The sequence below is a fragment of the Melopsittacus undulatus genome, chromosome 16 (assembly GCF_012275295.1).
Source record: "Melopsittacus undulatus isolate bMelUnd1 chromosome 16, bMelUnd1.mat.Z, whole genome shotgun sequence".
Lineage (NCBI taxonomy): Eukaryota > Metazoa > Chordata > Aves > Psittaciformes > Psittaculidae > Melopsittacus > Melopsittacus undulatus.
The window spans coordinates 1097993-1120000 of record NC_047542.1 but is presented as its reverse complement, the minus strand read 5'-3'; the positions used below and the strand labels follow the sequence as shown (position 1 = coordinate 1120000).

Here is a 22008-nt window from a genome sequence, read left to right as displayed (position 1 = left end):
TCAGGTGCTATGGGGCAGGGTCAGGGGCTATGGGGCAGGGTCAGGTGCTGTGGGGCAGGGTCAGGTGCTATGGGGCAGGGTCAGGTGCTGTGGGGCAGGGTCAGGTGCTATGGGGCAGGGTCAGGGGCTATGGGGCAGGGTCAGGTGCTGTGGGGCAGGGTCAGGTGCTGTGGGGCAGGGTCAGGTGCTGTGGGGCAGGGTCAGGTGCTATGGGGCAGGGTCAGGTGCTGTGGGGCAGGGTCAGGTGCTGTGGGGCAGGGTCAGGTGCTGTGGGGCAGGGTCAGGTGCTGTGGGGCAGGGTCAGGTGCTATGGGGCGGGGCTGCGGCTGCACCCCCCGGCTGTGCCCTCCCCCCGCCCTTTGCCTTGGGGCTGGTGCCGGGGGGCAAAGAGCGGCGGGTGCGGCGCTGACGTCAGAACCGGGCACGCTCCGGGGCCGATCCCGGGGGCACCGGGATTGGGGTGAGGGGGGGAAACGAGGGGCTCAGGGGGTGGGGATGGGGATGGGAATGGGGATGGGAATGGGGTTGGGGATGGGGATGGGGTTGGGAATGGGGATGGAGATGGGGATGGGGATGGGAATGGGGATGGAGATGGGAATGGGGATGGGAATGGGGTTGGGAATGGGGCTGGGAATGGGGTTGGGAATGGGGATGGGAATGGGGTTGGGAAGGGTGTTGGGAATGGGGATGGGAATGGGGATGGGAATGGGGTTGGGGTTGTGGCCATAGGGGTGCCTGGGGCGGTGCCACCACCCGGAGGGGGTGCAGGTGTTTGTGGACGTGCTCGGGGTGATTCAGGCCCGTGCACAGCTCAGGACCCGCGGCAGGATCGGGCCCCCCCGCAGGATGGGAGACCCCTTGGGCGGCCGGAGCAGCCCCGCGGGGCCGTGAGTACCCAGGGCTGCGGGGACCCCCCCACTGGGGACCCCCCCGGGGGATGTGGGGCACAAACTGCATCGGTCCCGTCCAGCAGGGACCAGGACGGGAGTTCCCCCGTGCGCATCTCCAACAGCTTCACCCGCCCCACCGGGAAAAGCATCTACAGTGAGTGCGGGCAGGGCTGGGTGCTATGGGGCAGGGCTGGGTGCTATGGGGCAGGGTTGGGTGCTATGGGGCAGGGCTGGGTGCTATGGGGCAGGGTTGGATGCTATGGGGCAGGGTTGGATGCTATGGGGCAGGGCTGGGTGCTATGGGGCAGGGCTGGGTGCTATGGGGCAGGGTTGGATGCTATGGAGCAGGGCTGGGTGCTATGGGGCAGCGCTGGGTGCTATGGGGCAGGGTTGGATGCTATGGGGCAGCGCTGGGTGCTATGGGGCAGGGCTGGGTGCTATGGGGCAGGGTTGGATGCTATGGGGCAGCGCTGGGTGCTATGGGGCAGCGCTGGGTGCTATGGGGCAGGGCTGGGTGCTATGGAGCAGGGTCGGATGTCACGTGCAGCACCCAAACCCCCCCCAAGCTGCCCCCATCGCTCACCCCACACCTCCCTGCAGACCAGCGCAAGGGCTACGGCCAGAGCCTGCTCCAGCCCCAGAGCCGCTTCCAGCACCGGGTGGAGGTGGGAGCCCCCAGACCCCCTCAAACGGGGCCTGGGGTGGTTGGGGGGTGTCCCCCCCCCGCTGCCCCCCATTGCCGTGTCCGTGCCCCCCATTGCCGTGTCCGTGCCCCCCATTGCCGTGTCCGTGCCCCCCAGCACCTGCTGACTGCGCGGCTGGAGCGGGACCTGCGCAGCGCTGGGGACTGCGTTGAGCGGCTGCGGGCGCTGGAGGCGCAGGGCAGGCTCTGGGCGCAGGACCTCATCCTGCTCGTCCGGGACCAGCGGCTGGTGCTGAGCGACGTGGAGAGCAAGGTGCCCCCTGCGCACCCCCATGGCCGCAGCACCTGCTGCTGCCATCGCACCCCATAACCCCGGTACCCTGCTGCACCCCCACCCAGCACCCACCTCGTGGGGGCCTTGACACCCACGCTGGAACATTCCCCCCCCCCCCCAAATCCGATGATCCCCCAGTTCTGGTACCCCTATATCTCTGATATCCCCATATCTGTGGTATCCCCATATCTGTTGTATCCCCATATCTCTGATATCCCCATATCTGTGGTATCCCCATATCTCTGGTACCCCCATATCCGAGGTACTCCCATATTTGCCCTCCAACATCCCCAACACCATATACAGTCCTTGCACCCCATAACCTTACCCCCCCTTCCCCTCGCACCGCTCCAACCCACACAGCCACCCCCAACACTCAGCACCCCAAAAGCCTCCCATCTCCCCAGTTATCCCCATTAACCCCCCATTATCGCACCCTTGGCCCCATTGGCCACTCTGGGGGTGCTGAGCCCCCCATTCCCCCCCCCCCAGGAGGAGCTGGATGCCTACGGCCTGGGCAGCATCCAGGGATGCGCTGTGGCCGCTCCGGGCATCGGCAGCGCCGGCTCCGTGCTCGCCATCACCGTGCGGGACCGGAGCCCCCCCGGCACCAGCGTCCTGCTCTTCCAATGCAGCCCCACGGGGGTGAGCGCTGGGACCCCCCCATGGGGTTGTGGGGGGCAGCCATGGGGTGATGGGGGTGTGGGGGGCAGCCATGGGGTGATGGGGATGTGGGGGGGCAGCCATGGGGTGATGGGGGTGTGGGGGGCAGCCATGGGGTGATGGGGGTGTGGGGGGCAGCCATGGGGTGATGGGGGTGTGGGGGGGCAGCCATGGGGTGATGGGGGTGTGGGGGGCAGCCATGGGGTGATGGGGATGTGGGGGGCAGCCATGGGGTGATGGGGGTGATGGTGCTGGGTCTGTGCTAGGCAGAGGCTCTGAGGAGCAGCCTGGAGGAGCTGGTGAAGCAGTGCAAGGAGGAGCAGAGCAGCCCCCATGGGCACAGGTAAGGGGGTGTGCACCCCCTCCCTGTGCCCCCAAAGCTGCCCCCCACAGGGGGGTCTCCATGGGGAGGGGGGATCAGCCCCAAGGGTGCTGAACCCCTCCACCCTCCTGGTACCGCAGCTCCTGGCTCAGATCCCTGCCCCACATCCAGCCCCCATGGACTCAGTCCCTTTCCCACCCCCTCCCCATGGGCACACCCCCCCCGTGACCCCCATGCCCTCTCACACCCCATATCCCATCCCTGGGCCCCATCTCCCCTCAGCCCCATGGACACAGCTCCCCCCCCCCTCCATATCCCATCCCTGGGCTCCATCTCCCCTCAGCCCCTGCTCAGCTCCCCCTTCCCACTGCCCAGGAGCAGCCAAACCCCCCCGTATGCACAGGGCCCCCCCCCGGCCCCAGAGCAATGGGCAGAGCCCCCTGAGCACGATGCTCTCATGTCCAAGCAGCACGGGCTGGACCACGGTGAGTCTGGGGGGGGGGGGGGGGCTCTGCAGTGCCTCAGCATCCCCATGGGGCAATGGAGGTGATGTGGGGCAGAGCTGGGACCCTCTGCTCTCCCTTAGGGCTGATGGGCACCCAGCCCCCCCCATGGACCAGCCCCTCGAGCCCGCTGATGTCCGAGGTGGACCGGGATGCTGTAAGTGCATCTCCCCCCTCCATCCCCTATCCCATGGGATACCCCCGTGCTCTCCGCACAGCACCCTCCGGATCCCATCCTGCTCCCATAGGAGGTTCTGAACCATGTGCTGAGCGACCTGGAGCTCTTCATAACGCGGGTGCAGGCGGCGCTGGGCATGGACGGCATCCCCGACCTGAGGAAGAGGAAGAAGAAGAAGAAGAACAAAGGTGATGAGGAAGGGTTTGGGGGGGGGCTCGGGGGGGTCCATCTCGGTTCCAGCCCCCCCCTTTCTTCCTCCTCCAGCCCTGCCCCCCGTGAGTGACTACAGAGACTTCTTCCAGAAGGTGAAATACGCCCTTAACCTCCTGGTAGGTGCCATAGGGTTAGATGTGACCCCATGGCTGGGGCCGTTCCTGATGCATCCTTAACGGGGGTTCTATGGGGCCACAGGCTCGGACCCGGCAGCACCTGCAGGAGCCGGACCCACAGGAGCTGCTCGGGCTCCTCTTCAGCGCCCTCTCCTTTGTGAGTGCGGACCCCGAACCCCACAGGGGTGCTCATGGGGGGCATCGGTGCCCGTCCCCCCCCATCCTGGGGGTGCTCCTCCAGCCCCATCCCCATAGGTCCTGGCCCATTGCCCTGATCCCGGCCTGGCCCCATCGGTGGAGGCTCCGCTGCTGCTGCCCGAAGCCATAGAGCTGCTGGAGGGGAGCCTGGATCGGGATAACTTCCACACCTGGAAGAGCCTGGGCACGGCCTGGACCAGCACCAGGTGGGGTCCAGCACCACCGAGGCTTGGGGGGCTCTGGGCACGGTGTGGGGCTCACAGCCCCCCCCGGGCTCCATCCTGTACCCGCTGCAGGGCTGAGCACCCCAACAGCGCCCTGGTGCCCCGCTACATCCCCGTGTTCTCGGACGGGTGGATGCCCCCCCCCATGGAGCAGGTGCAGCATGGACGGGACCAGGACACCCCATTGCCTGCATCCGAGGCCCCATCGCCCGCCCCACATGCGCCCTTCTCCCTGCTCAACGCAGAGCCACCGGGTGCCCCCCACAGGGACAATCCTGCCCCAGCGTAAGTGGTGCTGAGGGTGCTGAGGGCATCACCCAAGCCCCGCATGGATGCTCACGGTGCCCCCCCCATCCATCCGCAGGGCCCCCCCCGCCGGGCAGGGGTTGGTCCGAGCCCTGTATGGGTTCCAGGGCAGGAACCCGCAGGAGCTCAGCATCAGGATGGGGGACACGCTGCAGGTAGGAACCAATGGGGGGGGGGTCCCATCCTGCAGGGTGGGTGCTGGACGGGACCCCCCCCATTGGCTCCGTGCTCCGCAGGTCCTGGACCGGCAGAGGAGGTGGTGGTTGGTGCGGGACCACCGGGGGGGGCAGGGCTTTGTCCCCAGCAACATCCTGGAGCCCCTATGGGGGGGGCACGGGCAGGTGGGTGCCCCCCGCCCCCCTCCCAGTGCAGGGGGGGGCTCGGGGGTCTCACCCCGTGTCCCCCCGCTCCAGAGCAGCCCCCCCAGCCTGAACCCCGACTCCCCCCCCCCCGAGGTCACGGCCTGGCTGCAGGACAGGGGCTTCTCCCGGATGTAGGTGCAGGATGGACCCCCCCAATACACGGCAACCGGGGGGGCTCCAGTGGGGGGGGCCCAGATCTGAGCACCCCTCACTGAGCATCCCCCCCCCGTCCATGCGTTAATGCATCCATCCCTTTATCCCCCCCCCCAGCACCGTTCGCTGCCTGGGGACGCTGTCGGGGCAGCAGCTCCTGCGCATGCGCGCTGCCGACCTCCGCTCCGTCTGCCCCGAGGAGTGGCGGCGGCTCCACGTGAAGCTGTGCGCGGCGCGCGCGGGGCTGGGGGTGAGGAACAGCAGAGACCGGAGACCCCATAACCCTGCACCCCATAACCCTGCACCCCATAACCACTGCACCCCATAACCACTGCACCCCATAACCACTGCACCCCATAACCCTGCACCCCATAACCACTGCACCCCATAACCCTGCACCCCATAACCACTGCACCCCATAACCACTGCACCCCATAACCACTGCACCCCATAACCCTGCACCCCATAACCACTGCACCCCATAACCCTGCACCCCATAACCCTGCACCCCATAACCACTGCACCCCATAACCCTGCACCCCATAACCCTGCACCCCATAACCACTGCACCCCATAACCACTGCACCCCATAACCACTGCACCCATAACCCTGCACCCCATAACCCTGCACCCCATAACCACTGCACCCCATAACCCTGCACCCCATAACCCTGCACCCCATAACCACTGCACCCCATAACCACTGCACCCCATAACCCTGCACCCCATAACCACTGCACCCCATAACCAGTGCACCCCATAACCACTGCACCCCATAACCCTGCACCCCATAACCACTGCACCCCATAACCACTGCACCCCATAACCAGTGCACCCCATAACCAGTGCACCCCATAACCCTGCACCCCATAACCACTGCACCCCATAACCCTGCACCCCATAACCACTGCACCCCATAACCCTGCACCCCATAACCACTGCACCCCATAACCACTGCACCCATAACCCTGCACCCCATAACCCTGCACCCCATAACCACTGCACCCCATAACCCTGCACCCCATAACCACTGCACCCCATAACCACTGCACCCCATAACCCTGCACCCCATAACCACTGCACCCCATAACCACTGCACCCCATAACCCTGCACCCCATAACCCTGCACCCCATAACCACTGCACCCCATAACCCTGCACCCCATAACCACTGCACCCCATAACCACTGCACCCCATAACCCTGCACCCCATAACCCTGCACCCCATAACCACTGCACCCCATAACCCTGCACCCCATAACCACTGCACCCCATAACCCTGCACCCCATAACCAGTGCACCCCATAACCACTGCACCCCATAACCCTGCACCCCATAACCACTGCACCCCATAACCCTGCACCCCATAACCACTGCACCCCATAACCACTGCACCCCATAACCCTGCACCCCATAACCACTGCACCCCATAACCACTGCACCCCATAACCCTGCACCCCATAACCACTGCACCCCATAACCACTGCACCCCATAACCAGTGCACCCCATAACCCTGCACCCCATAACCACTGCACCCCATAACCACTGCACCCCATAACCACTGCACCCCATAACCCTGCACCCCATAACCAGTGCACCCCATAACCACTGCACCCCATAACCCTGCACCCCATAACCACTGCACCCCATAACCCTGCACCCCATAACCAGTGCACCCCATAACCACTGCACCCCATAACCCTGCACCCCATAACCACTGCACCCCATAACCCTGCACCCCATAACCACTGCACCCCATAACCACTGCACCCCATAACCCTGCACCCCATAACCACTGCACCCCATAACCACTGCACCCCATAACCCTGCACCCCATAACCACTGCACCCCATAACCACTGCACCCCATAACCAGTGCACCCCATAACCCTGCACCCCATAACCACTGCACCCCATAACCACTGCACCCCATAACCACTGCACCCCATAACCCTGCACCCCATAACCACTGCACCCCATAACCACTGCACCCCATAACCACTGCACCCCATAACCCTGCACCCCATAACCACTGCACCCCATAACCCTGCACCCCATAACCCTGCACCCCATAACCAGTGCACCACATAACCCTGCACCCCATAACCACTGCACCCCATAACCCTGCACCCCATAACCCTGCACCCCATAACCCTGCACCCCATAACCACTGCACCCCATAACCCTGCACGCCATAACCCTGCACCCCATAACCACTGCACCCCATAACCCTGCACCCCATAACCCTGCACCCCATAACCACTGCACCCCCATAACCCTGCACCCCATAACCCTGCACCCCATAACCACTGCACCCCATAACCCTGCACCCCATAACCCTGCATCCCATAACCACTGCACCCCATAACCCTGCACCCCATAACCACTGCACCCCATAACCACTGCACCCCATAACCCTGCACCCCATAACCACTGCACCCCATAACCCTGCACCCCATAACCACTGCACCCCATAACCACTGCACCCCATAACCAGAGCACCCCATAACCACTGCACCCCATAACCACTGCACCCCATAACCACTGCACCCCATAACCCTGCACCCCATAACCACTGCACCCCATAACCAGTGCACCACATAACCCTGCACCCCATAACCCTGCACCCCATAACCAGTGCACCCCAATAACCACTGCACCCCATAACCCTGCACCCCATAACCAGTGCACCACATAACCCTGCACCCCATAACCCTGCACCCCATAACCACTGCACCCCATAACCACTGCACCACATAACCCTGCACCCCATAACCCTGCACCCCATAACCAGTGCACCCCATAACCCTGCACCCCATAACCCCTGCACCCCATAATCAGTGCACCCCATAACCACTGCACCCCATAACCCTGCACCCCATAACCACTGCACCCCATAACCCTGCACCCCATAACCCTGCACCCCATAACCAGTGCACCACATAACCCTGCACCCCATAACCACTGCACCCCATAACCCTGCACCCCATAACCACTGCACCCCATAACCCTGCACCCCATAACCCTGCACCCCATAACCACTGCACCCCATAACCCTGCACCCCATAACCCTGCACCCCATAACCACTGCACCCCATAACCCTGCACCCCATAACCCTGCACCCCATAACCACTGCACCCCATAACCCTGCACCCCATAACCACTGCACCCCATAACCCTGCACCCCATAACCCTGCATCCCATAACCACTGCACCCCATAACCCTGCACCCCATAACCACTGCACCCCATAACCACTGCACCCCATAACCCTGCACCCCATAACCACTGCACCCCATAACCACTGCACCCCATAACCCTGCACCCCATAACCACTGCACCCCATAACCACTGCACCCCATAACCAGAGCACCCCATAACCACTGCACCCCATAACCACTGCACCCCATAACCCTGCACCCCATAACCCTGCACCCCATAACCACTGCACCCCATAACCAGTGCACCACATAACCCTGCACCCCATAACCCTGCACCCCATAACCAGTGCACCCCATAACCACTGCACCCCATAACCCTGCACCCCATAACCAGTGCACCACATAACCCTGCACCCCATAACCCTGCACCCCATAACCACTGCACCCCATAACCAGTGCACCACATAACCCTGCACCCCATAACCCTGCACCCCATAACCAGTGCACCCCATAACCCTGCACCCCATAACCCCTGCACCCCATAATCAGTGCACCCCATAACCTTGCACCCCATAACCTCTGCAACCATAGACCCCTGCACCCCCATAGACGCTGCACCCCATAACCCTGCACCCCATAACCAGTGCACCACATAACCCGTGCACCCCATAACTCCTGCACCCCCATAGCCCCTGCACCCCCATAGCCCCCAGCACACACCGACCCCTTCCCCTTCCTGCAGCTGGACCCCGTGGACTGACCCCACTGGACTCCGAGCACCCCCAGGATGGAACCCCCACGCACTGCAGGAATGGGAGCACCCGAACCCCCCTAATCCGAGATCCGACCCCCCCAGTGACACAAAGCTGCTGGGACCCCCTCCTGTGCCATTGGGTTCTTGGGGACCCCCCCCAAGGGCAGGAGGGGCTCTCCCCAAAGTGTAAAGTGGCTGCTATGAGGAATAAAGAGGGTGATGGCAATGCGGTTGTGCTGGGGGGGCACCGTGTGGGGCAGGGAGGAGGTGGGGGGCACACAGCAGCACCCAAGAGACACCCCTGGGTGCCCATCATGGGCAGCACCCCCCAAACATTGGGGGCACAAGGGCCCCCATGATGTGCATGGGAACCCTTATAGCCCCCCTGCAAGCCAATGGGGATGCCCACAGCCCCCCTCTCACTGCATAAGGATCGCCTTTAAGGATGGGGAACCCTAGAGCTCCCCAGGACCCCCCCAAACCCACCCATGCCATGGGGGGGTGACAATGGCCATGGGGCAGGGATGTCCCCGCTCACCCCCATGATGGGGGGCACAAGCCCGGTGCCATAACTGAGCACCGTAACAAGCCCATAACCCTGCACCCCATAACCGAGCACCCCATAACCAGTGCACCCCATAACCATGCACCCCATAACTGTGCAACCCATAACCACTGCACCCCATAACCCTGTACCCCATAACCACTGCACCCCATAACCAGACCACCCCATAACCCTGCACCCCATAAACGAGCACCCCATAACCAGTACACCCCATAACCACTGCACCCCATAACCTGACACCACAGCACTTGTGGGGCTCAGGGTGTCACAATGAAAGCACTTTATTGAGATGGAGAACCTCAAGGCAGCTCTGCCCCCCATGGGAGGGGGCAGGTCGAGTGAGGACCCCCCCCCCCCAGCCCCACACTGAGCCCCCCTACTCCTTCTTGTTGCCCCACTTGGCCATCTTGTTGTTGATGGGCATCTTCAGGAAGCGGTTGGACTTCATGTAGGCAGCCACCTTCTCCAGGGCCTATGGGGGGGGCAAGGGCAGCATCAGGAACACGTCCCAATGGGGCCCCCCAAAACCCAAGGGGGTAAAAGGGGATGCTGGGGTTGTCCCCGCTCACCCCAAAGCGGTCCATGAAATCCTTGAGGTTCTTGAAGGGCTCCAAGCACTTGGGCTCAAAGATGCGGTTCTGGTCCAGAACATCGAACATCAGGAAGTCCACGAAGGTGAGCTGAGGATACCGGGAATGGGATCAGGGACAATGCAGGGATGGGATCAGGGACAATGGGGATGGGATCAGGGACAATGGGGATGGGATCAGGGACAATGGGGATGGGATCAGGTACAATGCAGGGATGGGATCAGGGACAATGGGGATGGGATCAGGTACAATGGGGATGGGATCAGGTACAATGCAGGGATGGGATCAGGGACAATGGGAATGGGATCAGGTACAATGCAGGCATGGGATCAGGTACAATGTGGGGATGGGATCAGGGACAATGGGGATGGGATCAGGTACAATGCAGGGATGGGATCAGGTACAATGGGGATGGGATGAGGGACAATGGGGATGGGATCAGGTACAATGTGGGGATGGGATCAGGGACAATGGGGATGGGATCAGGTACAATGCAGGGTCCCGGTGGTACCTTCTCGCCCGCAAACCACTTCCTGTCACCCAGGAAGCTGGAGAAGAGCTTGAGCTTCCCCGGGAGCTGCTCCAGGTATCCTGGCTTGAGCTTCTCCTGCAGGAGATGGAGCTGGAGAGGAGCCCTGGGCACCGCGGCCCTGCCCCACAGCAGGGCCCTGCCCCACACCGCGGCCCTGCCCCACACGGGGGCCCTGCCCCACACCGCGGCCCTGCCCCACACCGCGGCCCTGCCCCACACGGGGGCCCTGCCCCACACCGCGGCCCTGCCCTAAACCCACCCACCCCATGGGACACGCACAAAGTCAGGGTTGTAGCAGACCATGACCAGGCTCATGCGGAAATCCATGACCTGGTTCTCCAGCACGTCCACGCGCAGCATCTCCTCCTCCGTGTCCCCACCTGGAGGTCAGGGGGTGTGAGGGGGCCCCAGGCCAACCCCAACCCAATCCAACCCCAACCAAACCCAACCCCAACCCAAACCCAACCCAATCCAACCCCAACCAAACCCAACCCCAACCAACCCCAACCCAATCCAACCCCAACCAACCCCAACCCAATCCAACCCCAACCAAACCCAACCCCAACCCAACCCCAACCCCAACCCCAAACCAACCCCGACCCAACCCCAACCCAAGTCAATCCCACTCCAAGCCCATCCCCAACCCCTCTCCCAATCAATCCCAACCCAAGCTCAACCCCACTCCAAGCCCAAACCAACCCAACGCCAAGCCCAACCCCTCACTATGTCAATCCCAACCCTGCTCCAAGTTCAAGCCAACCCATGCCCAACCCAATCCAAGCCCAACCCCAACCCCTCTCCCAATCAATCCCAACCCAAGCCCAATCCCACTGCAAGCCCAACCCAAGTCCAAGGCCAAGGCCAAGCCCAACCCCTCACCAAGACAATCCCAACCCCACTCCAAGTTCTCGGGTGCCATGGTTTAGTGTGAGGTGTCCCTGCCCATGGCAGGTGTTGGAACTGGATGAGCTTCAGGTCCTTTCCAACCCAAACCATTCCATGATTCTATGATTCTAAATTCAACCCATCCCAAACCCAACCCCTCTCTAAATCAATCCCAATCCAAGCCCAACCCAATCCAATCCCATCCCATCCCAATCCCCCCAATCCCTGCACTCACACATCTTGTGCTTGCGGGCGATGTAGCGCAGGATGGCGTTGCTCTGCGTCAGCTTCACCTTCCCATCGATGAAGTAGGGGAGCTGAGGGGGGGACACTGGGACATGAGGCCACGTCCCCCCAAAACACCCCCCAACCACCCCCCCCCCCGAGCAACACCACCTACATTGGGGAAGTCCAGGCCCAGTTTCTCCTTCTCATTGATCCATTGGCTCTTGTCATAGTCAGGAGCTGGAGGGACATGGAGGGGGTTGGGGTGCTGGGTAACCCCATGCACCCCCAAAGGCCTGAGGCTGACACGGGCCCCCCCTTACCTTCCCCGCAGCTGTAGATCTTCTCCTCATAGGGGGTCTCTGTGTACTCCAGCAGCAGGCGGATGGCATGGGCCAGCTGGGGGGGGGGGGGGGGGGAGCAGTGAGACCCCTCCACAGACACCCCCAGCATGGGGAAACTGAGGCACGGATGGGGGAGAGCTGCAACCCCCCCCCCCCAGAGCCCCCACTAAGTGCATGAGGAGCCCCAGAACCCACCCTGCAAACCAATGGGGACCCCCCCTCAAATGCATGGGAGCCCCCCCCCCCGCAAAACCAGGGGGCCCCCCAGAACCCCCTCCCAGAGCAAGGGGACTCCCACAATCCCCTCCGGGGGCAGAAGGGACCCCAGAGAACCCCTCCAAGGGGATGGGGACCCCTGCACCCCCCTCGTCAAGTGCGATGCTCCCACCACAGCCCCCCTCTAACCGCAGGGGGACCCCCGGAGCATCCCGTTAAGTGCATGGGGACCCTCCCCCCCCCTTTAAGGAGGCCCCCAGACCCCCCCATAGGGCTCACCCCACGGATATCCCAGTATCCCAGCACCGCCATGGCCGCACGTCCACGCCTCCCGTGCCCCCCCCCACTCCGCGGGAAAACGCCCCCTTCCCGCGCCGCCTGGCCACGCCCCTTCCGCGAGGGCAGAGCCCCGGGTGGTCTTAAAGGGGCAACGCCCGAAGTGGGCCCACCGCGGCTCCGCTGCTGGTCTGGCAGGGATGAGGCACCCACCAGGCTCCATGGGGGTCACCCGTGCCCTGAGGCGGAACGCCAAGTCTTCATGAGGGTTCCTCAGGCCTCCTAAGGGCATGGTCCATCCCCTTAACCTCGTGAGTCTGCATTGGGTCCCCCTTAATCATCCTGCTTCTGTATTGGGCTCCCCCTTGACTCCCTAACCCTAATTCCTACCTCTAAACTTCCCCTGTTTCAGTCTGAACCCATCACCCCTTGTCCTGTCACTGCAGTCCCTGATGAAGAGTCTCTCCCCAGCATCCTTATGGCCTCCTTCAGACACTGGAAGCTGCTCTGAGGTCTCCATCAGCTTCTCCAGGCTGAACAGCCCCAGTGTTCTCAGCCTGGCTCCATACAGGAGCTGCTCCAGTCCCTGAGCATCCTCGTGGCCTCCTCTGGACTTGTTCCGACAGCTCCATGTCCTTTTGATGCTGAGGACACCAGAACTGCACACAATGCTCCAAGTGGGGTATCACGAGAGCAGAGCAGAGGGGGTCCTGTCCCCTCAGCTGCTTTGGGGCCTCAGCTGCTGCCTTGGTGCCTCCTCCCCAGGGTGCTCTCCCAGTGCCCCTATCCCTGTCCCACGCTGGCTCACAGGAGCTTTGCTCTATTCTGCAGCACCCCCCTGAGCCCCCTTCCCTGTCCTGGAGAGGGCAGGGGAGCCCTGGCTCTCCTGGTACCCCAGCTGGAAATGGGAGGGAGATCCCCAAAGAAGCAATCCCTGCACCTTCCTTCTGCCCCTGCACCTTGGTCCCCTCACTTGGAACAGCTCTGCCCTGGTTCCTGCCATGGTCCACCTGTCCTGCGACCACCCAGCACCATCCAGCGCCGTGCTGGGGAGGGCTCAGGATCACATGAGCAGCTCCATCACCCCCTCTCATTGCCCTCTCATTGTGTTTGCAGACAGCAGGTGCCTCTCTCGCTCAGAGCTGTTTCCTAGAGGCCAGCTCTTGTGAAGGTGCGGGGTTTGCCTCTGTGGGTCCTGCAGCCCAGCCCAGCAGCCTGGGTATGTCAGAGGACGAGGCGCTCGATGTGTTCCTGCAGTGTAAGTGACCCGGGTCCCACGAGGGACACGGTTTGCTCAATGGCTCTGTTTGTCCCTTGCCTTTTCGGCCTCCACAAAGAAAACGTTGGGAGATGAAACGTCAAAGGTGGCTTTGAAGAGGGGCAGCGCCGGGAACTGCCGATCACATCCTGGGGGATGCGCTGGGAGAGGGTGACCTGCATCCTGCCGGAGGCTCCAGGCAGGCGGGGCAGATGCGATCGCACTGGGGGCACTGGGGGGCACTGGAGGGCTGGGGCGGAGGAAGCGCAGCACCAGCCGGGCACGGGGGCCGCTCCCTGCAGTTCCCAGCGCAGCCGGTAGGTGGCAGTGCCGACCGCGGGACCGCAGCGCTCGGCGGAGCGCCCGGACCGGAGCCTGCGGGGTGCGGAGCGGGGCAGGATCCGGCATCCAAGCGGATCAGCGGCCAGAAGGGAGCGGTGCTGGCACCCCAGGACCGCAGACACCCAACCTGCCCCAGGTGCTGCAGGGAGCTGAGCTGTTCCCCCGCTCCACAGCCCCAGCACTTTGCCGTACACCCGGTGGTGGCTGTGCTGGTTGGACACAGCAGCAGAGCCGGGAGCTGTGCCTGCATCGACCACCGAGGACGCGGTTCCTCCTGGCACAAGCCTCAGCTCCACATGGGGCACCTCACACCCTGCTGCCTCCATAGGGTGAAAGCTGGGGCTCAACACCCACCTTGTAGTGCTCATTCTGAGGATACTGCAGGCCTGGCCCTACCAGTGTCTCTGGCAGTGCCTGGCACAGGGTCCTGCAGCACCCTCAGCCTGTGTCATGGCTCACTTGCTGTGACCTGCAGCCACACCACGGTACTGCCTGGGCAAACAGGCTCCGTGGGGCAACAACTGTGCGGGTGTCACGGGGTAGGTGCCCTGAGCAGCATCCTGGTGAATCAGCCATTCACTGCACCGAAAGGTAACTTGTGTCACCAACTCACTCCAAACTCATGACCACCTCTGTCTTACTGCAGCAGGATGCCAGGCCGGGGCTGGCAGCACCCGGTGCTGTGTTCCCCCCATCCCTGAAGGTGCGCTGGGAGCTTGGCAAGGGGACAGCAGGGACACATCCTTGGGAGCCACTGGCTCTGGCAATAACGCGATGGCAGCCCCTGTCACCCATCCTCTGGCTCACTTGGCCCCTCAGTGCAGTGGGTGCTCCATGGCAGTGGAGCATCCCATGGGCACCGTCCACCAGCTTGCTGCGGCTCTGTGACTCTGGGAACACACCAGGAGAGGCTTCTGCTCCCCCATGCTCTCAGCATATTGAGGGAGGGTCCCCCACCATCATCTTCTCCCCATGGCCTATGATCGGGCCTGGGTTGTGGCATCCCAACAGGCACATGGGCAGGAAAGCTGTTTCTCCAGGTCAGTGGAGTGCTGGGGGGGATTGCTCAGGTCCACTGAGCTCCTGGCTCCCAAGCGCAAGGGGAAGGAAGAGGATGGGCTGAGCCCCAGGGAGACCCAGAGGGCTTCCAGCACATCAGGCACAAGTAAGGGGTTAGGAGACATCACCCACCCAGGGCACCTCTCCCTCTGCTGGCACAGCCCAAGTGCAGGGAATGACTGCAGCACTTCCCAGGGGCTGCAGGGAAGGGAGACGGGGCAAAGGGAATGCTTGATGCAGGCCATGCTAGAGGCACCCGATCAGATCCCCGCGGCTGCAGGGGGAGTTATGGGTGCTTGGGCAGGAGACCCCTCAATGCCACACAGCCTCCCCATCACCTGCAGCTCAGGGGCTGCTGTGCCCCATTCTGCTCCAGAGACACAGTGCATGGAAAAGCTTCCCCAGGGGCAGGTTTCTAATCCCAAGCACTGGAAGCCTCAGGCTCCGTGGAGCCCTGGGCTCAGCTCCTGGCTGAACTCAGCCTTAAGGCTCTGTGTCTGCCCGGTGCAGGTGCTTTCCATGGTGGTCTTGGCTTGCCCCATGGCAGCGGCTGCTCATGGGCATGGGGATGTCCCTGTGTGCTGTGGGATGCTGTGCCCAGGAAACAAAAGGGCCTGGCAGCACCCAGCACTCGTGACTGTGCCACAGAGGAATGAAGCTGGGGCAGGTGATGAGCTGGCGTGACCCGGTGCCTCCTGGCTGGTACACTGGCCCTGCCAGCCCGGGGCCAGGGCACGCATGGCAGGCCAGGGTGACACGGGGCACACAGAACCATCCTGCCCTGGCTGACCCATGGGCCAAAGTGGAGCATTGGTGGTGCCTTGTCAACACAAGCAGGTTTGCTTCCAGGCACTGGTTTGAATCATACAATCCACTAGGCTGGAAAAGACCCTAAAGCGATGAGGATGGGTGGCTGTGTGATGCCGGGGTCTGCCCTGCTCCCCTAGGTTTGCACCAGCCTCTGTGTGTGGCATGGATGTAGCTGGTTTGGCAAAGCACTAGCACCAGGCCAATAGGGCTTGGATTGGCCTCGGGCTCTGCCAGCACGGCGCTGAACCCAGCATGAACACAGCCCAGGGCTCAGAGGGGCAAGAGCCGCCGGAGGATGATTCCCCAAATGCATCCCACAGTCCTGCCTTGGCCCGTGCCCCGTGTCTGGAACGGCAGGGAATGCACCGGCAAACCTGACCCATGCTAACGCAGGGAGCAGCAACATCCCAGCACCTGCCTGCTCTGCGCTCCATTCCCGTGCCCCCCATCCCCACCGGAGCCGGGATCCCGGGATGTGCCCGGCTCTGTCCCGGAGTCCTCCCCTTTGGTGTCAATCTGCGACTGTGCCAAGGCCCCCCTGCGAGCTCTGCGCACCCAGGGGCCCCATCGCTGCCTTTGTGCGCAGCCCCCAGGGCTTGGCACCTGGTGCTGCAGGGAAAGAGCCGGGAGCGGAGCCAGGCAGAGCCCGTGTGGGTGCAGCCCTGGGCAGCGGCTCTGGCAATGATTAAACTGGCCAGCCCAGATTTCCCGGCAAGGCAGCGCTGGGCTGGGACCCGGCGCTTCGTGTTATGCAAATCACCTGGATCCGGCAGCACGAACGTTTCGGGCTGGAATTCCCCTCAGGCCGCCGGATCCTTACGCCACCCGTGCTATAAAAGAGGAGATGAGGGCAGGGCTTGCCCATCGGCACCAGGCTCCCCCGGCCCAGGAGCAGTGCCTGGCGGCCGGGCTCGCTTCGCCCTCTGGATTACCTGCTGCTCCCGGGATTGCCATCGCTGAAGGTACCAAAGCTCCTCCGTGCGGGGGCTACCGATGTCCCGAACCTGGGATGGGGTTTGCTTCCCCTCCCTGCGCATCTTTGTTCTCGTCGGGGATGCACTTGGTGCTGTCTCAATGCACGCCTCTTGTCCCACCGCGGCTGCCGGCCCTTCGGGGGGGGGCTGGCAAGAAGGCAAACTGGAGGCTCCCCCCCCCCCCCCCGGCCCCTCCGGTCTGACAAGCAAACAGCAAGATTTGGCTCTTCCAACGAGGGCTTAGGCAGGGGCTCGGTCCCCTTCTGACTGCAGAGATACTGGGATGTGCTGCTTGTTGAGGACTGGAGCTGCTGGCACAGGAGCCCCTGCAGGGTGCTGGGCGCTCCCAGAGGCTGCGTGCCCCACAGCACCCATCCCCACGGAGGGGCTGCGCAACACCATTCCCTGCGGGAATGCCGCTTTACGCTGCCTGCTGTGGCCAGGCGGGGACAGGGCCGTGCTGCAGCTGCAGTGACCCCAAGTCCTGGGTCCCCGGTCCGCTCTGGCTCAGCCTCTGTCGCTCCTCGCCCCGGGGCGGTGGTGACTCAGCCCCTATCCTGCCCACAGGGTGCTGGGCGGGTGCTTCTGCAGAAGTGACCTGAGATGACGATGGGGGGAGGGAGGGAGGGAGGGAGAGCCGGGACTCATCCGGCGCCGTCCCTCGGGTCCTGCAGTCTCACGGGCATCTCTCGGTACAGAGCCCCATGGCAGGATCGTGTGAGCTCAGCAACATTTTGTCCAACTACATCAGCGCCATGTACCAGCCGGATGAGATGCAGCCGAGCTTGGACGTGCTGGGACACCCTGGGGATGACGGCAGCCTGGGGCTGAGCCTCCCTCCCAGCCAGCCCCTGGCACAGAGCACAGGTAGGAGCCGGGCAGCGGCGGTGGTTGCACAGGGGAGCCAGCATGCGGGGCTGCAGTGAGCATTGGAACAGCATTGGAAGCCCCTTGCAGGTCGTTTCCTCCATTCCTCAGGGGTGTGTGGGCTGAAGGCTGCTGTAGGAGACCCTGGGTGGCACAAGGTGTAGGTGCTTGGAGCGCATCAGATGCATATGGGAGGTGAATGAATTGCTGCCCACATCCCAGGGAACAGGGGTGCCAGGACTCACCAGGAGAGCAGTTTGGAAGCACGGTCCTGGTATCAGGGGTTCTACTCTTGCAGTGGGACTGTCGTGGGATGGCATAGGGAGCACCCCAGCTGAGCAGAGTGCATCCCAGCCAGGACCCGACAAGATCAATGGCATCAGAAGCAGGGAGGGGGGAGCTGGTTGTTGTCCCCCAACACAAGGACAGGAGCATGGCACAGCAAGATAGGCTCTTAGTGCCTGGGTTGTTAGTCCCATAACCCCCCAAGCACAGGGCCTGTGGACCCTGCATGATCAGCACAGGATTGGCCCCGGTGCCCAAGCGCAGCCCATGCTGGGCACACTGAGCCCTGCGCATTCCATCCTTTGCAGACAAACCGGAGTGGTTCGGTGAGCTCCCGTACTTCTGGACCAAGGTGCAGGTGCTGGAATGGATCAGTTACCATGTGGAGAAGAACAAGTACGATGCCAGCTCCATCGACTTCTCCTGCTGCAACATGGACGGGCACGCGCTGTGCCACTGCACCAGGGACCAGATGCGCCTCATCTTCGGGCCCCTGGGGGACGAGCTCTATGACCGCCTGCATGAGATCAGTGAGTGCCCCAACGTCCCCTCTGTACCCAGCATGAGGCTGAGACCCCCCCAACCAGCCCCAGACCTTGTCCCCGTGCGCAGGGGGATGTGGGTGCACAGGGCTGGGCTGAGCTCCCATTGAGCCCCGTACCCAATCGGCATCGCTAATCCCAGACCCCACCTCTGCAGCCTCCGATGAGCTGAACTGGATCATTGACTTACTGGAAAAAGAGGATGCGACTTCCAAAGAGCCCTTCCTGGACAGCAGCCACCTGGGTAAGAGCGGGGTCCCCACCACCAAGCCTTTCACCAGGGACCAGGATGCTGATGCAGACAGGGCTAAGCCCCTGCTTCCCTCCTCTGCCCCTTCCAGAGCTGGGAAATCCCTGTGCCAAGGACTCCCCGGAGGACATGAAGCCCACAAACCCTTTCCTATGCACAGACTTCAGCTGCTTGCCTGATGCCATGTCCCCAGGCAGCTCCGATGGCTCAGGTCAGTTGTGCCCATGCAGAGCTCCCTTTGCTTGTGCTGCTCTGGAAGACGAGTGCAGAACTGCCCCGACCACCAAGGGCAGGCTTGGCTCTTGCCCCAGGCTGGCTGCGGGGGCATGGGGAGGGAGAAGCCCCCCCGGATGCCAGCAGCTGGTGGACGGGAGCTGTGCTTCCTTTGCCTGCCAGGCCCCATCATGTCCCACAGCCCCAACTCCCAGGACTCCGGTGGAAGTGACCTTGATCTTGATCCCACGGAAGCAAAGCTCTTCCCTGATGGTGAGTTCTTGAGCTTCCTCCCAGGCTCTTCCAGCAGGGCACATCCCATCTGCCGGGGGGTGTAGGGACAGCGCCTGAACACCCGTCCTCACACCGGGAATGTGCTCTGTGTACCCTGGGGCTGTTGCTCTGCCTCAAACACTGATGGTGCAGGCTCTGGGGTAACCAGGGCAGCAGCGAGCTCGGTGGGAAGGGGGAAGTGGTGGGCGAAGGCTGCCCCTATGGATCCTGGGCATTGAAAGCTCTGCTCCTGACTGATCTCAGCAGGCAGTGGTACCTGGGATACTGGGGATGGGTTGGTGAATGAACAGCATGCAGCCCGAAGCCTGGTGGGATGGGGCTGGAGGGAATGGGGGTACCTTCCCTGGGGGATGGTTTCCTGGGCCTGAACAGGATGTGCAGCCCCTCATCTCCCCCCTGTGCTTCTGCCCCTGGGGAGGACACCCCCATGCCCATTGGGCTCTGTGGGATAACGTGTCCCTTTCTGTGTGTGTGCACAGATGGCTTTGCAGCGAGCAAGAAGGGGGACAGCAAACATGGCAAGAGGAAACGGGGACGGCCCCGAAAGCTCAGCAAGGAGAGCAGGGACTGCCTGGAGAGCCGCAAGAGTAAGCACTGTAAGTGGAGCGCCACGTGTGGCTCGGTGATGGAGGGGAGGTGGGAGGAAGGCCGATGTCCCCTGGCTCTTGGCAGGGAGTTTAGGGAGCTCCAAGGCACCTGCAGGACCTTCCCTCGTCCACCCCTTGCTCTCCTCTTCCAGCCCCGAGGGGTACCCACCTGTGGGAGTTCATCAGGGACATCCTGATCCACCCGGAGCTGAACGAGGGGCTGATGAAGTGGGAGGACCGGCAGGAGGGCATCTTCAAGTTCCTGCGCTCGGAAGCGGTGGCTCAGCTCTGGGGGCAGAAGAAGAAGAACAGCAGCATGACCTATGAGAAGCTGAGCAGAGCCATGCGGTGAGTGCCTGCCCCTGGAGGCCTGGCCTCAGCCCGGAGGCTGCATCCGGAGCCTTCATCCCACCTCCATCTCCTCCAGGTATTACTACAAGCGGGAGATCCTGGAGCGGGTGGACGGGCGACGGCTGGTGTACAAGTTTGGGAAGAACTCCAGCGGCTGGAAGGAGGAGGAGGTGCTCACCAGGAGCAAGGAGCTGTAGGAGGCCTTGGCAGGAACCTTTTCCTGCAGCTGTACCTGGAAGCTGCTGCCCCATGCAGGGGTGAAGCTGTGCCCCTTGCGTGCTGGTGACTGTGGGCACCGTGGTGCCCAGCGCTGATGTTCTGTGCCGGGGGAGGTTGTTGGAAGCGGTTACATCCCTGGAGTCACCTCCAAAACCGGACTTTGGCTGCTCCCAAGCCTGGACAAATGCAATCGGGAGCCGTGCAGGAAGCAGCAGGCACAGCAGTGAGGCTCCAGCAGCTGTCCTGCTGTCAGGCAGAGCAGCACCACCTCACCTGCATCAGACCGAGCTCATCCCATGGCGATGGTGCCCCCGGTTGTGTTTGCTCCGTGTGGGATGGGTGAGGCCCCCCTGTGCTGCAGCTCCTCAGAGAGAGGATGGGGACACTGTGGAGCTTCACCTGGCCCCGGCTGTGCCCTCAGGACAGAGAGGACGTGGGACAGGCAGCAGGACCACCCTGCGCTTCCATCCCATCTGCCTGTATCTAAAACCAGGCTTCTCCCCAAAAAGTAGCTTCTAATTTATGTAAGACAAAGAAAAACCGACCCCCGAAAGCACAGAATGAATGTACAGATGTATTTTTTCACTATTCAGGTGTTCCCATGGAGGGTGTGCATTGTGCACGGAGGTGATGCTCAGCTGGACTGAAGTGATGCGGAGGCACAGACGGGCTCTGTGTCAGCCGCAGCAGGGGGATGCCAGCCCAGGCAGGCGCTCAGCTGGGGCCTTTGGTTTCCTCCTGTGCCCGTGGGAAGGTGAAAGGAATAAACTGCTATTTGTTGGGTTTTTTGTAGCTCTCGCTCAGTTTTCTTGGTTTTGCTGAAAGATGGGGTGAGGACAGGATTCCTGTTACCTGGAATGGGCCTGTGCAGGAGAAGGCTCCTGAAGGGGAGAGCTGAGAGCAGCTCCAGTACCTGAAGGGGCTGCAGGAAACCTGGAGAGGGGCTTGGGACAAGGGATGTAGGGACAGGCCAAGGGGAATGGCTTGAACCTGCCCAAGAGAGGGGAGACTGAGCTGAGCTCTGAGGCAGAAGCTGTTCCCTGGGAGGGTGCTGAGGCGCTGGCACAGGGTGCCCAGAGAAGCTGTGGCTGCCCCATCCCTGGCAGTGCTCAAGGCCAGGTTGGACACAGGGGCTTGGAGCAGCTGCTCCAGTGGAAGGGGTCCCTGCCCCTCCAACCCGAACCATTCCATGACTCCATGATCCTGGTCCCCGGTGCTCTGCTTGGCCTCAGGCTGGTGGTGGTGAGGCCCCCATGCCCTGTCTCAAAGCCATGCAGGGGCATCCCACACCCCTTGGGACGTGAG

General features: G+C 62.7%; 3 protein-coding genes across 4 annotated transcripts; 2 read left to right on the top strand and 1 right to left on the bottom strand.

Annotated features, from left to right (window-relative positions):
* Positions 1 to 846: 846 nt before the first annotated feature.
* Positions 847 to 9025, top strand: EPS8L3 (EPS8 signaling adaptor L3). Its single transcript, XM_034069864.1, has 18 exons — positions 847 to 887; positions 974 to 1044; positions 1491 to 1555; positions 1691 to 1846; positions 2360 to 2512; positions 2797 to 2873; positions 3228 to 3337; positions 3439 to 3512; positions 3604 to 3721; positions 3798 to 3862; positions 3945 to 4019; positions 4118 to 4266; positions 4357 to 4569; positions 4649 to 4745; positions 4827 to 4931; positions 5004 to 5083; positions 5223 to 5355; positions 9008 to 9025. Exons 1-18 carry the CDS (start codon positions 847 to 849, stop codon positions 9023 to 9025), a joined length of 1800 nt encoding a protein of 599 aa, XP_033925755.1.
* Positions 9026 to 9832: 807 nt separating this feature from the next.
* LOC117437034 (glutathione S-transferase Mu 5-like) lies at positions 9833 to 12723 on the bottom strand. The gene is made up of 8 exons (XM_034069808.1): positions 12656 to 12723; positions 12140 to 12215; positions 11992 to 12056; positions 11827 to 11908; positions 10986 to 11086; positions 10686 to 10781; positions 10154 to 10264; positions 9833 to 10056 (listed from the first exon to the last, which is right to left on the bottom strand). Exons 1-8 carry the CDS (start codon positions 12686 to 12688, stop codon positions 9961 to 9963), a joined length of 660 nt encoding a protein of 219 aa, XP_033925699.1. The 5' UTR covers positions 12689 to 12723; the 3' UTR covers positions 9833 to 9960.
* Positions 12724 to 16883: 4160 nt separating this feature from the next.
* On the top strand, positions 16884 to 21495 carry ELF3 (E74 like ETS transcription factor 3). Of its 2 annotated transcripts, none has more exons than XM_031054782.2 (9): positions 16884 to 17083; positions 17794 to 17962; positions 18556 to 18777; positions 18932 to 19033; positions 19131 to 19250; positions 19436 to 19525; positions 20026 to 20142; positions 20286 to 20481; positions 20561 to 21495. In XM_031054782.2, exons 2-9 carry the CDS (start codon positions 17800 to 17802, stop codon positions 20679 to 20681), a joined length of 1131 nt encoding a protein of 376 aa, XP_030910642.1. In that variant the 5' UTR covers positions 16884 to 17083; positions 17794 to 17799; the 3' UTR covers positions 20682 to 21495. The 2 variants fall into 2 exon arrangements, with proteins under 2 accessions (XP_030910642.1, XP_005141046.1); XM_005140989.4 differs by having other exon boundaries at positions 16886 to 17083; positions 18947 to 19033.
* The last annotated feature ends 513 nt before the right edge of the window (positions 21496 to 22008 follow it).

What these genes read in the sequence shown, in the direction of transcription:
- EPS8L3 (XM_034069864.1), top strand. Translation starts at nt 847, where the DNA reads ATGGGAGACCCCTTGGGCGGCCGGAGCAGCCCCGCGGGGCC. An exon ending in GCTTCCAGCACCGGGTGGAG is followed by an intron (nt 1,556 to 1,690) that starts GTGGGAGCCCCC and finishes CGTGCCCCCCAG; the next exon opens with CACCTGCTGACTGCGCGGCT. An exon ending in GAAGAAGAAGAAGAACAAAG is followed by an intron (nt 3,722 to 3,797) that starts GTGATGAGGAAG and finishes TTCCTCCTCCAG; the next exon opens with CCCTGCCCCCCGTGAGTGAC.
- LOC117437034 (XM_034069808.1), bottom strand. Translation starts at nt 12,688, where the DNA reads ATGGCGGTGCTGGGATACTGGGATATCCGTGGG. An exon ending in TGGGCCTGGACTTCCCCAAT is followed by an intron (nt 11,909 to 11,991) that starts GTAGGTGGTGTT and finishes TCCCCCCCTCAG; the next exon opens with CTCCCCTACTTCATCGATGG. An exon ending in CGCCCGCAAGCACAAGATGT is followed by an intron (nt 11,087 to 11,826) that starts GTGAGTGCAGGG and finishes CCTGACCTCCAG; the next exon opens with GTGGGGACACGGAGGAGGAG.
- ELF3 (XM_031054782.2), top strand. Translation starts at nt 17,800, where the DNA reads ATGGCAGGATCGTGTGAGCTCAGCAACATTTTGTCCAACTACATCAGC. An exon ending in CCTGGACAGCAGCCACCTGG is followed by an intron (nt 19,034 to 19,130) that starts GTAAGAGCGGGG and finishes TGCCCCTTCCAG; the next exon opens with AGCTGGGAAATCCCTGTGCC. An exon ending in AGCAAAGCTCTTCCCTGATG is followed by an intron (nt 19,526 to 20,025) that starts GTGAGTTCTTGA and finishes GTGTGTGCACAG; the next exon opens with ATGGCTTTGCAGCGAGCAAG.